Below are 14,124 nucleotides of genomic sequence, written 5' to 3' on the forward strand. Positions count from 1 at the left end.
TGCACCCCCCAGGTTGTGCACCCCACGCTGTGCGCCCCACGTTGTGCACCCCACTGCTTACCACCAGCGTGCCCCCCCCGGCAGCGACTCTCGGGGTGCCACAGGCTGGCGGCAGCAGGGCCCAGGGCTCCAAGGCGCCGTGCCCCAAAGCGACGCCAGCCCTGCCTGCACCCCTGCAGCGGCCGGCTGCGCCCTCACCCCGCGTTAGGGCTGTTTGCTACACCCCCCTTCCTCCACCTCCCGCGCGCCCAGCGCACGCGTCAGGGAAGACCCCGGAAGGACAAATCTGCCAGGTTTCTTCCAAACGAGACTTTATTAACGAGGCAAGGCGCTGGGGCCAGGCCAGCGCAGCCCGACCCGTGCACCAGCAAGGACCAGGGCCTGTCCTCCCACGGGGCCGCTGGGTGCGAGAGCCCTCGAGGAGCTGCAGCCACCGCCGAGGCTGGGGGGATGCAGTGGGATGTTTGCCTCCAGCCACAGATCCCCGAGATTCACTTTTTCCAGGCTGTTTGGGGAGGCAACACCAGCCAGGTCCCAGGTCCCGCTAGACGGCTGGTCCCCAGAGCCCCTCCAAAAGGCACCGCGGTCCCAGGGCACCAAGCAAGACATGAGCAGCTGGTGAAAACCAAACCCTGCCAAGGCAAGGCGGAGGTCTCCAACAGGAGGGTATGGCGGCACCGCCGAAGGCACTAGACAAACACAGAGATGACGAGAGCTTTGAAAACATCAAGCCTTTCTCAGCCTTTGCTGATTTTCCCTGCTTGGCACTTCATCCCTTTCAAATTGAAACAGAAGACCTGCAAGAAGGCACAACCCAGCACAGCTGCTCCTGCGTGCAGAACCCGAGGCTAAGGCAGAGCTGGGGCTGTCCCCGGCCTCGAGGGACAAGGCCACCACGGCTCCGACCCGGCAGCAGGATGCCCGGGGCCACCTTAGCTGAAGTCCCGGTCCGGCAGCACCAGTGGAGCCACCAAGGTCCAGAGGTAGAGCAGGAGCCCGGCCCAGCTGGAGCAGATCTTCACCCACACAGCCGTCCAGGGGCTCGTCAGCACCCGCAAGCTCTCATCTGGCCTGAAACAGTAAACAAGCGGGCGGCACCCATCACCATGCTGCGCCGGCGGGGTGGCATCCCCCTGCGTGCCCCGAGCACGGCGGGCAGCAACCGCGCCGGGGAGGGGTGGAGGCTGTGAGCGCTGAGCCGTGGGTGCAATGCAGAGAGCATGGAGGAGAGAGCAGAGGAGCCCCATGCCCGCAGCCACGCAGCCCCCCGCAACCACGCAGCCCCCCGCAACCACGCAGCTCCCCGCAGCCACCAGCTCCCCACAACCACGCAGCTCCCCGCAGCCACGCAGCCCCCCGCAGCCACGCAGCTCCCCGCAGCCACGCAGCTCCCCGCAACCACGCAGCCCCCCGCAACCACGCAGCCCCCCGCAGCCACCAGCTCCCCGCAGCCACGCAGCCCCCCGCAGCCACGCAGCTCCCCGCAGCCACCAGCTCCCCGCAGCCACGCAGCTCCACGCAGCCACCAGCTCCACGCAGCCCCCCGCAACCACGCAGCTCCCCGCAGCCACGCAGCTCCCCGCAGCCACCAGCTCCCCGCAGCCACGCAGCTCCCCGCAGCCACGCAGCCCCCCGCAGCCACGCAGCTCCCCGCAGCCACCAGCTCCCCGCAACCACGCAGCTCCCCGCAGCCACGCAGCCCCCCGCAAGCACGCAGCCCCCCACAACCACGCAGCTCCCCGCAGCCACGCAGCCCCCTGCAGCCACGCAGCTCCCCGCAGCCACCAGCTCCCCGCAACCACGCAGCTCCCCGCAGCCACGCAGCCCCCCGCAAGCACGCAGCCCCCCACAGCCACGCAGCTCCCCGCAGCCACGCAGCCCCCCGCAGCCACGCAGCCCCCCGCAGCCACGCAGCTCCCCGCAGCCACCAGCTCCCCGCAGCCACGCAGCCCCCCGCAGCCACGCAGCTCCCCGCAGCCACCAGCTCCCCGCAGCCACGCAGCTCCACGCAGCCACCAGCTCCCCGCAGCCACGCAGCCCCCCGCAACCACGCAGCTCCCCGCAGCCACGCAGCTCCCCGCAGCCACGCAGCCCCCCGCAGCCACGCAGCTCCCCGCAGCCACCAGCTCCCCGCAGCCACGCAGCCCCCCGCAGCCACGCAGCTCCCCGCAAACACGCAGCTCCCCGCAGCCACGCAGCCCCCCGCAGCCACCAGCTCCCCGCAGCCACGCAGCCCCCCGCAGCCACGCAGCTCCCCGCAGCCACGCAGCTCCCCGCAGCCACCAGCTCCCCGCAGCCACGCAGCCCCCCGCAACCACGCAGCTCCCCGCAACCACGCAGCTCCCCGCAGCCACCAGCTCCCCGCAGCCACGCAGCCCCCCGCAACCACGCAGCTCCCCGCAGCCACGCAGCTCCCCGCAGCTCGCCCAGGGGATGCGACCCCGGTGCTGCAGCCCGCAGCACCCCAGGGGCTGGGTCCCTGCTCCCCCCACGTCCCAAGGGATCCCGGGCTGCAGCGGAGGATGCTGCAGCGGGGAGCTGCAGCCCTATGCTACCTAAAAATAATTAACGCTGATTAAGGTGCACATGAAGTGGGCTTGCGCACGGATGCATCTCAGCAAACAGCTGTGCCCAGGGCAAGAGCAGGGGGGACGCCAGCAGAAGGGGACGCAGAGGAAGGGGGACAGTCCCCGGCCCCCGCGGGAGCTCTGCCCACCTGTACCAGTTGGTGAGCGTCATCATGATGTAGAGGGCAGCGAGGAGGAGGCAGAGGTGGAAGAAGGTGTAGTTGTAGGACACGCCATCCTGCTCGTTGTCGTAGGCGCGGTGCAGCCCGCTCTCCGCGGCCGCCGCCTCGCTGCCCGCCCCGGCCGCGCTCTCCTCCGTCAGCATCAGCTTGTTGACCTGCGGGTGGTCCGAGGAGCGGACGCTGCGGGCAGAGGGGCGGCAGGCTCAGGGCTGCCTGCCCGCTGCCCCCTCGGCCGCCCCCCAGCCCGAGCGCAGCCCCCCCGGGATGGGCAGGGCAGTTTGGGGGACGCAGCTTGCGTGGCAACCCTGAAAGCTGTGAGCGTGACCCCGCAGAGCAGCCTGCCTGGGGCCCGGGATGGCTTTGCAAGAGGCACCGAGTGACAAAAACCCGGGAGCGAGCTGCAACCTCCCCTCCAGCATCGCCTTTCCCTAAAAGCCACCCGAGGCTCTGCTCCGGGCAGGCAGGCGGACGGTGTAGTCCCCGGGGACACGAGCCAAGTCCTCACCTGATGAAGAGGGTGCAGAGGATGAAGATGATCAGCCCCACGATGCTCGGCGCATCCCACCAGGTTGTCAGCGGCTGGGTGGCCGTGGCCGAGCCAGTGCTGTTCCTCACCAGCAGCGTGGGGTTACAGGCCCGGGCTGGGGGGGACGCACAGGGGGTTCAGCACCTTTCCCCAGCCCCGGGGGGGCAAAGCACCCACCCCAGTGCGTGGTCCAACCCCGCTGCGGCCGTATCCTGCTTACTTGGTACGTTAGCCAGGGCGGACCAGGTGACGTAGACGGTGTAGAGGGTGATGAGGGAGGCTTGCAGCAGCCCCGAGTGCGGCTGAGCCTCCTGCAAACGCAACGGCGGGCGCTCAGGGCTGGCCCCGGACCCCCCCGGGTGCCCCCGCGGCCACCAGCCTCCCAGGTGCCCCCCACCGCCTCACCTGGATCTTGGGCAGGATGGACACGGCAGAGGCCACGAGGCAGAGGATGAGGTTGATGCTGATGAGGACCTTGCCCTCCGTGCAGCCCTCGGGCTTGGTGTAGTAGACGTAGAGCAGCACTACGGCCGCAACGGAGGTGGCGTAGAAGATGAAGGTGACGACGCAAAGGGCTGGGGGAGAAAGCAAAAAGGAAAGAGGCTGGAGCGGGGCCCTGCGTCCCCGCCGGCTCAGTGGCGCCCGCCCCCACGATGAGGTTCCCCACCCCGAGAGCCTCTGCGGTGCCAGCCACACCGACCTGCGTACCAGCCCTTGGCGTTGCTCTCGCCCGCGTTGCGCAGCCACAGCTGGCTCCAGGAGTGGGCCAAGTCGATGAGGAGGACGAGCTGGATGAGGATGAAGAGGAAGGAGCCGACCACACCGAAGTAAAACCAGACTTGAGGGGAAGAGAAAAACCGGTTAAGAGCAGGGAAAATGGGAATTTGGCAACGGCAGGGACACAGGGCAGCAGGGATGCCGACTCCAGCCCCGGCTTCGGTCCTGTGCTGGGGTTAACCCAGAGTGGCAGAGGAGAGCACGGGCAGCTCCTCACCTGAGGTGAAGGCACCGTCGGGGATGTAGAAGGCCCCCACCGTGATCCCCACCAGCACCAGGAACTTGAAGAACCAGAAGCTGCGGGAAGAGAGAGGCGGCACGGTCTGCAAGCGGGGAAGGGGGGGTCTGCCCCCGCGCCAGCATCCCCCCACGCCAGGGCCAAACGCTCACCCGTTCTGCACGGCGGCTCGCGGGTCCTTGCTGCTGCGCACGCACACCATGATCACGGCGAAGAGGAAGAAGAAGGCGGCCATGGCGAAGCCCATGCGGTACACGGCTTTGTGGCCCAGGAAGCTGCCGCAGTCGATGTGGGTCTGGACCCCCAGGACCGACCCGCTGCCTTCACAGAAGCCAGGGAGCTGCAAAGGCGAGGGGAGCGTGAGCAGCACCCCAGCAGCCCGCACCCGCCACGAGCCCTGCGGCCACCAAGGACGGCTCAGCCCACGACTGCTCCGGTGCCACCCGCAAAGCAAGCAGCTGGCCTGCTCAGGGACAGCGGTGGGGTGGCACAGCTCGTCCTGGTTTCAGCTGGGATAGAGTTAATTTTCTTCCTAGTAGCAGGCATAGTGCTGTGTTTTGGATTTAGGATGAGAAGAATGCTGATCACACACTGATGGTTTAGTCGTTGCTCAGTGCTGCTTATGCCAGTCAAGGACTTTTCAGCTTCCCCTGCTCTGCCAGGGGCACAAGAAACTGGGAGGGGGCACAGCCAGAAGAGTTGATCCCAACTGCCCCAAGGGCCATTCCATACCATACGGCGTCATGGGCAGTATAGAAACTGGGGGGGTTGGCCGGGGAGCAGCGATCGCTGCTGGGAACTGGCTGGGCATCGGTCGGCGGGTGGGGAGCAATTGCATTGTGCATCACTTGCTTTGGATATTATCACTATATAGTCCATTTTATATATATATATATATATATATGTATATATATATATATATCGCATTACAGTGATAATTATATATCATTATTAAGTCCTTTCAGTGCTTAAAGGAGGCCGATAGGAAGGATGGGGACATTCTTTTTGGCAAGGCCTGCTGTGACAGGACAAGGAGTAATGGGTTTAAACTAAAGAAGAACAGATTTAGACCAGATATAAGGAAGAAATGTTTTACAGTGAGGGTGGTGAAGCACTGGCACAGGTTGCCCAGAGAGGCGGTGGAGGCCCCATCCCTGGGAACATCCCAGGCCAGGCTGGCCGGGGCTCTGAGCACCCTGGGCTGGTTAAAGCTGTCCCTGGCACTGCAGGGGCTGGGCTGGGTGGGCTCTGAAGGGCCCTGCCCACCCAAACCATTCCATGATTCTATGATTCTATGATCATTACTATTTTTATGATATTGTTATTATTACTACTACCATTTTACTTTATTTTATTTCAATTATTGAAGTGTTCTTATCTCACCCCAGGAGCGTTTCTCACTCTCCCGATGCTCTCCCCCATCCCACCGGGGCAGGGCAGCGAGCGGCCGTGGGGCTCAGCTGCTGCCTGGGGCCGAACCCCGACAGTCCCAGACCCACCACGAGCTAAACCTCTTCCCCGCGGCAACCGAGCCCAGCAACCCCCGTGAGTTATCTACCTTGTGCAGCTCCTTCTCCACGCCGGGGATTATCATAATGATGGACACGAGGGTGCCGAGGAAGAGGAAGAAGGTGAAGAGGAGGCGGGAGACCGTGGAGTTCTTGGCCGAGGGGCAGCAGCCGCAGAGCAGGCATGGCGCGGAGCCGCAGAGACAGGACACCTGCATCGACAGCATCCCCGTGTCGGAGGGGTCAAAACTGGCCCCAAAACACATGCCCAGGTCGAACTGTAAGGAGATCCGCCCAGGAATCCACTCCGCTGTGCTGGGGGCTTTGCTTTGAGCTTCTCACCAGCCAGCATCGCGACCCGCACCCTGCGGGACCTCATGGAAATGGCCCCAACCCCCCCAAAAAAACCGAAAGAGCTGCGGGAACAGGTTCACTGCAATAACCAACCAGATTGGAAAATGACACCGAGAGTCCTGCAGACACCCTCATATTCTTTTTGCTCCCCAGCAATTGCATGCAAAAAAAGGCTCCGGTCAACACAAGGCACTGCCCTGCAGGACCCTCCTTTACCAAATTGTCCTGGTTTCGGCTGGGAGAGTTAGTTTTCTTCCTAGCAGCAGGCACAGTGCTGTGTTTTGGATTTAGTAGGAGAAGAATGCTGATAACACACTGATGTTTGAGTTGTTGCTCAGCGCTGCTTATGCCAGTCAAGGACTTTTCAGCTTCCCCTGCTCTGCCAGGGGCACAAGGAGCTGGGAGGGGGCACAGCCAGGAGAGTTGATCCCAACTGCCCCAAGGGCCATTCCATACCATACGGCGTCATGGGCAGTATAGAAACTGGGGGGGTTGGCCGGGGAGCAGCGATGGCTGCTTGGGGACAGGCTGGGCATCGGTCGGCGGGTGGTGAGCAATTGCATTGGGCATCGCTTGCTTTGGATATTAGTAGTAGTATTATTATTACATTGTTATTATTATCGTTACTATTTTACTTTATTTCAATTATTAAACTGTTCTTATCTCACCCCAGGAGTGTTTCTCACTCTTACTCCTCCGATTCTCTCCCCCATCCCACCGGGGCAGGGGGAGTGAGTGATGGCTGTGTGGTGCTGAGCTGCTGGCTGGGGCTAAGCCACGACACAAATAAAATGAGTTTGCAAAGTAATTTAAGGCCGCCTTTTCAATCTAATACAGGACGGGGAAAACACCAAGATCAGCGTCATGGGCAAACATGTTCTGCCATCTTCCCCCTCCCCAAAGGCCATTTTACAGGTGGGGAAACTGAGGCACAGCATCCCTGGGAGTCCACAGTGGGTCCTGGCTTCCCAAATCCAGCATTGGCAGCGCTGCCGCGTGCACCCTCACTGCAGGGGCTCCCGTTGCTGTGCCACAGCTGGGTGCAGAGCGGGGAACTGGGGAAAACCCAGCTTAACGAAACCCAACCTCACTACCTAGCAAAATACTGCGGGGGGGGGGTCCTGCACAAGGATTGCGCAGAATAAGGGTCACAGGGAAAAAAAGGAATTTTTTCCTAAACTGTGTGTTCTTAGACTTCCCTGGCTCCTGCAAGCCGTCCCCAGAGGAGCATTAGGGAGATGCGGTTTGCATCCCACCAGTTGGGCTGGGCTGAGTTGAGTTGAGTTTTGCTGCTCTGGTTGAGTTGAGTTGAGTTGAGTTGAGTTGAGTTTTGCTGCTCTGGTTGAGTTGAGTTGAGTTTTGCTGCTCTGGTATACGCTGTTCTCACCAGCTTGCCTGACAGTTTGGATGTTTACCCACCTATTTCATACCTACAAGGTTTGGGAGTGCCTCAGCCATTTGCCTTAGAGGAAGAACAGCTGCAGGGGTTTTGCATAACAGGTTTTAAAGCCCATGATGAGGCAGGAATGCAGGATACGGCCGTCGCCAGCCCTGACCATGGCATCCCTGATCCATTCAGGGAAGATTTTCAGCCTCTTAATCACCCACGCCAGCCCCGGGATCTCCCTGCTCGCAGCCACATCCCAAAACCCCTATTTTCCCAAAAGAGCATGAAGTTGGAGCATAAATAGGGCATTTTCAGGCAAGAGAATGGATAAAGCTTTTTGGGATGGTCTGTCACTGCTGGGTCACTAATCCACTATGTCATGTGAGCAGAAGGTCCCATGTTAAATATTTGGGGAAAAAATAGGGGAATAAGGTGTCTTTCGGGTTTGTGTTGAAGCTGCTGCACTCTCGGGAATTATCAGAGTTGGTTGGGGAAGTAAAACCAACATCTCGCATCGCGGCAAAGCAGGTGGCGATGCCTTTCTGGCCGCTGAACCAGGAGCCGGCGCTGACCCCGCGTAAACGAACAGATGGGCTAAAGTCCTAAATGAAACCTCAAAGGACCCAAAAACGAAATTAAAACTAAATTCCCAACTCTGCCCCACTCCCCGTGGTGTGAGCGGGAACAGCGGGGCTCTCGGGACAGACAGCCCAAGCAATGCAACAGCAAAATACACCCCAAAGTCCTCTAAAATAGGGAAACCTCAGGCTATTTCCCTTTTTTTTTTTTTTCTAAATACCCCACTGAAGCCATCGCAAGCCCACAGCCTCCCCCGGCCCAGGGAGCAATGAGAAATCCCCAAGCAGGTGCTGGCAAGCCTCCAGCTGCAGGTATTGCCTAGAGACCAACGGGAATTAAATATTCGGAGTTTGTTTAAAGCACTACTGCTTCGCTTTCCAAATATTTTTCTCTAGCTAAAACGCATTCCCAAAGCCACTTATTTTAAAATTTACAGCACTGGGCATTTTAAACTCCTGTATCAGAGCCAGCTTCTTCCTAGGAATGCCTGTGACCATCTCTGGTCCTCAGCAAACTGCGTTTGCTCTATTTACAAGCTAACTTCATTGATTTATTTTGCTTTTGACACTTCATTTCTTCCCTTTGAACAGCTCTTCCTCTCCTGCACTTGAGACACATCAGCCGGCCAGATGCACTTGCAAGCACAAGAAGAGTCCAGCTCTCTCCTAGTATTAAGGGATATGCATGTGTTGCGTGTTTATTATGGCCACGTACTTCCTAATTATGCCCAGCAATCAATATTAATTAAATATCGCTCAGCATCAACTCAAATACGCATTTCTCATTGCTAAAATTAGTGTAAAAAAACGGACGTGGCAGAAAAGAAAACCAGACGTTGAGCTGCTGGGTGAGAAGGACATCAAACCCGCAGCTCCCTCACCAGGGATGCTCACGGATGCTCATGAGCGATCGCTTTGATGCCCCCAAATCACTGGAGGCGGCTTTGAAATTTCTTTTTTAAACATAAGCACATCATTACTTGAGAAAAATCACCTCCTTCCTGATTTATTCCTCCTTATCCCAGCCCCACGTCCCAGCCCCACGTCCCAGCCCCACCAGAGGCTGCGTTGAGCTGAGGGTGCCCACAGGAGCCGGGGTGGGCGAGAGGAGCCCCCGCACCCAGGGGACCCTCATCCCGCCTCTCCAGGAGCTCCTCCAGAGACACCACTTCACGTTTGCAACTTGAAAGCATGAAAAAACAGCCTGCAATTAGAGATTGCTTCCTTTCAGGCTCATTAAATGCACAAGAACACATTTAAAATGTGCCAGCGTTACTGTATTTCCCCTTCAAACTAAAAAAAAAAAAGAGAACAACAACAAAAATCCCTTTTAACGCAGAATTACTCCATTATTTGACCTGACTTAGCAAAGCACCTTAGCGCACGCTTAACTTTAAGCGCATCAATACCTCCAGCTCCTCTCCCTTCAGTGCCAACTGAAATAAAAAGCACCAGTCCCAAAATCGCTGGCCTGGAAAATCGTGAGGTTGGCTGTTGTTTAGGAGGTTGTTGGATTTGGGGGTTCAGCCCCACATCCGAGCGTCACCGAAGGCTTGCAGGAGGCACAGCCTTGGGTATCGCATTTTGCCCGGGGTCGGTGCGGGTGCAGGGGGGTGACGGGGTGTCCGCAGGGCCACGATGGAGCTGGGCTGAAAGGAAACCCTTGCTCCTCGTCCAGCCTCCAGACCCTGCGGCTGAGCTCTGGGAAAGCCGCACGTGGACGAGGAAGTTTCTAGCATGAGGTATGTGAGAGCCCGCGGCATCCCGGGAGCCTGCCGGAGGTTTATTTTCAAGGACGACTCTTCCAGGGCCAAGCTCCGTGGCCGTATTTCAGGTTTTACAGCCTCTTGCAAGCACTGGAAGGCAACCGCCAAAGTAAGAGGGGACAGCAGCCCCCGCCGGCCGACCTGCCTTGTGCAGCAGTAACGCGAGAGCCCCATGTCACCGGGAGCCTTTTTTCACGGCTGCTGGTGCCCCTCTTGGGTACCCTCCTCTACGCACCTTTGCAAAGGAAGCAGATGCCCTGCGCCACGTGCTAACCAGGCACCTCTTGAATTCAGTCCTTTTCTTTAAAAAGGAAATGGGTTAAGAGCAAGGAATATCCTCCCATGTTACGGCAGTGCTGGACACGCTCTGGTACACCTCCTTTCAAAGACTTTCAAAGACGCCCGTAAGTACGAACGTGGCCAACAGCCAAACAGCAGGATGGAAAAAGCCAACTGCGGGAAGCGGCTGCAGCATGAGAGCGGCAGATTAATGAGGAAGCATCGGTTTTCAGCTGCCGCAGATGAAAGATTAATCTCTCCAGTTTCACTATCAACTTCCTCATTAAATCCAGCTCACCTCCCGTGCAACTCGCTCGTAAGGGCTGCTGTGCTCTCTCCTCTGCCTGGTGACTTGGAGATTGTGGCCGGAGCCAGACAAGCACTGGCCACCCAGTCCAACCCGGGGAAATAAGACAGTATCACCCCAGGTACAATATCCCAGCTACACCAGCCCAGCTACACCAGCCCAACACCAGCCCAGCTACACCAGCCCAACACCAGCCCAGCTACACCAGCCCAGCTACACCAGCCCAACACCAGCCCAGCTACACCAGCCCAGCTACACCAGCCCAACTACAACACCCCAACACCAGCCCAACACCACCAGCCCAACACCAGCCCAGCTACACCAGCCCAGCTACACCAGCCCAGCTACACCAGACCAAAACCAGCCCAACTACACCAGCCCAAAACCAGCTCAAAACCACCACCAGCCCACCACCACATCTTCTGCAAGCTGCCTTCACCCTGGCAAACCCAGGGATGCAGAGACTGAGTCAACCAAAAGCAATGCCGAGCAACCGGTCTTTATCTCCTGTTAAATTAATGACCTGGCAGGTTAATCAGTGCCAAACCCAGAGGGTCAGGCACAGGTTCAGGAGGCTGCTGGCTCTCAGGTCGGGCTGGTGGCTCTGCATTGGTACAACGAGGCTGAGAGTCCCCCGAGGTGCCCCCGCCATGCCGGAGGGCAGCCCGGGGATCGCTCTGGCCTGGGCAGGCTTTGCTGGCAAACACCAACCCTGTCGCCCAAGGAAGGCAGCTCCAGACGACCGCACTGCCCGTGGCAGTGGTGGGCAGAGTCTGGCAAATCGCTGGAGGCAGAGAGAGGGAATTTTTTCTTGCATGGTGCAAAGTTTCACTCGGGAACAGCTTGTAGAGGTTTAATGGGACAGTGCTGAAGAGATGGCTTGGCAATCTGACGCTGCTTTGAGTCAAACGACAGGCTGACCAGGAGTTAGTTCAGATTTTCTTATTAAAAATTTTTAAAAAATACAAAGATTGGGGTTTTTGTTTGGGTTTGGGGGTGGGTTTTTCTCCCCCTGTTGCAGTTTTTCAGTTCAGAACTGAGCTAAAACACCCCTCTAGTCAACCAGCTCCACTGGATGGAACAGAACTAAACCTGTAGAGCAACTGTACCCCGCTACCACGGCCTGGGCCAGAATAGTTTTTTAGGGGAAAAAAATCCAGAATTAGGCCAGAAACCTCCCCAGCCCTGCTCCGGAGTAACTCCCATCTTTTCCAATACCTGTCCATAAGGAAAAGCATTGGACGTGTGTTACAGATGGAGGCCTTGCAGACCCCTCTCCGTCCGATCTTACGTTTCAAAAGCTCGCGTTCGTTAAACCTCCAAAACTTTGAGGTCGAGTTGCGAAACTGGCCCCGTTTGCAGGCGGGCGGCTCCTGGGGAGGTTTCGTAGCCCTGCCCTGGCCCCGCGCCCACAGGTGAGGCAACGCCAGGGAAGGCAGCGCCGGTCGCGGGCAGCTGCCTGCGTCACCGGGCACGGCACCCCGGATCACGCACCCTGCGTCGCCGGGCACGGCACCCCGAATCACGCACCCTGCGTCACCGGGCACGGCACCCCGAATCACGCACCCTGCACCCGCCCTGGGCCATGGCACCCCACGCAGAGACCCCCACCCATGGAGCTGCACCCCCTGTCCCGGCTCCTTCTCTTACTCCATCCCCAGCCCCCCGCTTTGGGGCTCGGCAGTGAGAGCCAGGCAGGACCCCCGGCCCCTCAGCATCGCACGGGCGCTGCGGGGTGTCAGCCCCAGGCGCAGCAGGACTGGACCCCCACGGCTACCCGCCTCCCCAGGTGCACTGGGGTGCACAACCCCAGCTGCCCTCAAACTCCAGGCTCCCCCCGACCACGACGTTCATGAGCCCCTGCATTCCCTGGGGTGAACCCTGAGGGTCTCCCCTGGACACCCCCGGGTGCGGTGGGATGCCCTGCTCCGGGCATCCCCAGCATCGCCCCGGGCACAGAGGGGTGCATCCCCCCGGGTCCCCTGCATCCCCCCGGGCACAGAGGGGTGCAGCCCCCCGGGGGTCCCCTGCATCCCCCCGGGGTCCCCTGCAGCCCCCCGGGCACAGAGAGGTGCAGCCCCCCGGGTGTCCCCTGCATCCCCCCGGGTCCCCTGCATCCCCCCGGGCACAGAGGGTCGCATCCCTTGGAACCCCCCCGCGTCTCCTCCACACCCCCCGGTTGCAGAGGGCCCGGGTCTCCCCTAGGCCCCCCCCCGGCTGTACCGGGGAGCATCCCCGGGGTACCCCCCAGACCTCCCCGAGCCCCTCCCGCGTGTATTGGGACGCACCCCCCGGATGTCCCCAGACCTCCCCGGGCCTCCCCTGGACCCCCCTCCGCACCCCCAGCAGCAGCACCGTGCCCCCCCCCCCGCGGCCCTGGGGCCGCGCCCGCTGCCTCCCGCTGCCTCCCGGTGCCTCCCGGTGCCCCGCCGGGCTGCACTCACGCAGCTGAGCAGCGAGCAGACGCCGAGGCAGGCCCCCATGGCGCGGCCGCCGCTGCCGCCGCCTCCCCGCTCCCCGCTCCCCGCCGCCGCCGCCGCCGCGCTGGCTCCGCCCGGGCCGGCCCCGGAGCGCCGGCTCCCGCCGCGCCTCCCCCGGGGCGGCCCCCGCGGCTGCGGGGCGGGGGGGCGGTGCCGGGGCTGGGCCCGGGGAGAGGCCTCCGGGCCGCCGCCGGACACCCCGGGGTCCCCTGCATCCCCCCGCATACACAGGGGTGCACCCCCCCGGAGCACCCTGCATCCCCCCGGGGTCCCCTGCAACCCCCCGGGCACAGAGGGGTGCAGCCCCCGGGGGTCCCCTGCATCCCCCCGGGACCTCTGTATCCCCCCGGGCACAGAGGGGTGCAGCCCCCGGGGGTCCCCTGCCTCCTGCCTTCCCCCGGGGTCCCCTGCATCCCCCCGGGAGCACCCTGCATCCCCCGGGGTCCCCTGCATCCCCCCAGGCACAGAGGAGTGCAGCCCCCGGGGGTCCCCTGACTTTCCCCGGGGTCCCCTACATCCCCCTGCATACACAGGGGTGCACCCCCCCGGAGCACCCTGCATCCCCCCGGGAGCACCCTGCATCCCCCGGGGTCCCCTGCATCCCCCCAGGCACAGAGGGGTGCAGCCCCCGGGGGTCCCCTGCATCCCCCCGGGGGTCCCCTGCATCCCCCCGGGACCCCTGTATCCCCCCGGGCACAGAGGGGTGCAGCCCCGAGGGGTGCATCCCCCCAGGGTCCCCTGCCTTCCCCTGGGGTCCCCTACATCCCCCTGCATACACAGGGGTGCACCCCCCCGGGAGCACCCTGCATCCCCCCGGGGTCCCCTGCATCCCCCCAGGCACAGAGGGGTGCAGCCCCGAGGGGTCCCCTGCCTTCCCCCGGGGTCCCCTGCATCCCCCCGCATACACAGGGGTGCACCCCCCCGGAGCACCCTGCATCCCCCCGGGGTCCCCTGCATCCCCCCAGGGTCCCCTGCAACCCCCCCGGGCACAGAGGGGTGCAGCCCCTGGGGGTCCCCTGCATCCCCCCGGGACCTCTGTATCCCCCCGGGCACAGAGGGGTGCATCCCCCCGGGGTCCCCTGCATCCCCCTGGGGTCCCCTACATCCCTCCAGGCACAGAGGGGTGCATCGCCCCAGGGGTCCCCTGCGTCCCCCTGCATACACAGGGGTGCACC

The 14,124-nt window shown here is 61.7% G+C and overlaps 1 protein-coding gene across 1 annotated transcript; it reads right to left on the bottom strand.

Moving 5' to 3' along the window:
* Positions 1-932: 932 nt before the first annotated feature.
* On the bottom strand, positions 933-12,952 carry SERINC2 (serine incorporator 2). The gene is made up of 10 exons (XM_075721922.1): positions 12,914-12,952; positions 5,849-6,010; positions 4,443-4,630; positions 4,270-4,349; positions 3,976-4,113; positions 3,681-3,850; positions 3,496-3,586; positions 3,255-3,390; positions 2,717-2,929; positions 933-1,071 (listed from the first exon to the last, which is right to left on the bottom strand). Exons 1-10 carry the CDS (start codon positions 12,950-12,952, stop codon positions 933-935), a joined length of 1,356 nt encoding a protein of 451 aa, XP_075578037.1.
* Between the last annotated feature and the right edge of the window lie 1,172 nt (positions 12,953-14,124).

Source organism: Pelecanus crispus, chromosome 16, assembly GCF_030463565.1.
Source record: "Pelecanus crispus isolate bPelCri1 chromosome 16, bPelCri1.pri, whole genome shotgun sequence".
NCBI classification, from domain to species: Eukaryota; Metazoa; Chordata; class Aves; order Pelecaniformes; family Pelecanidae; genus Pelecanus; species Pelecanus crispus.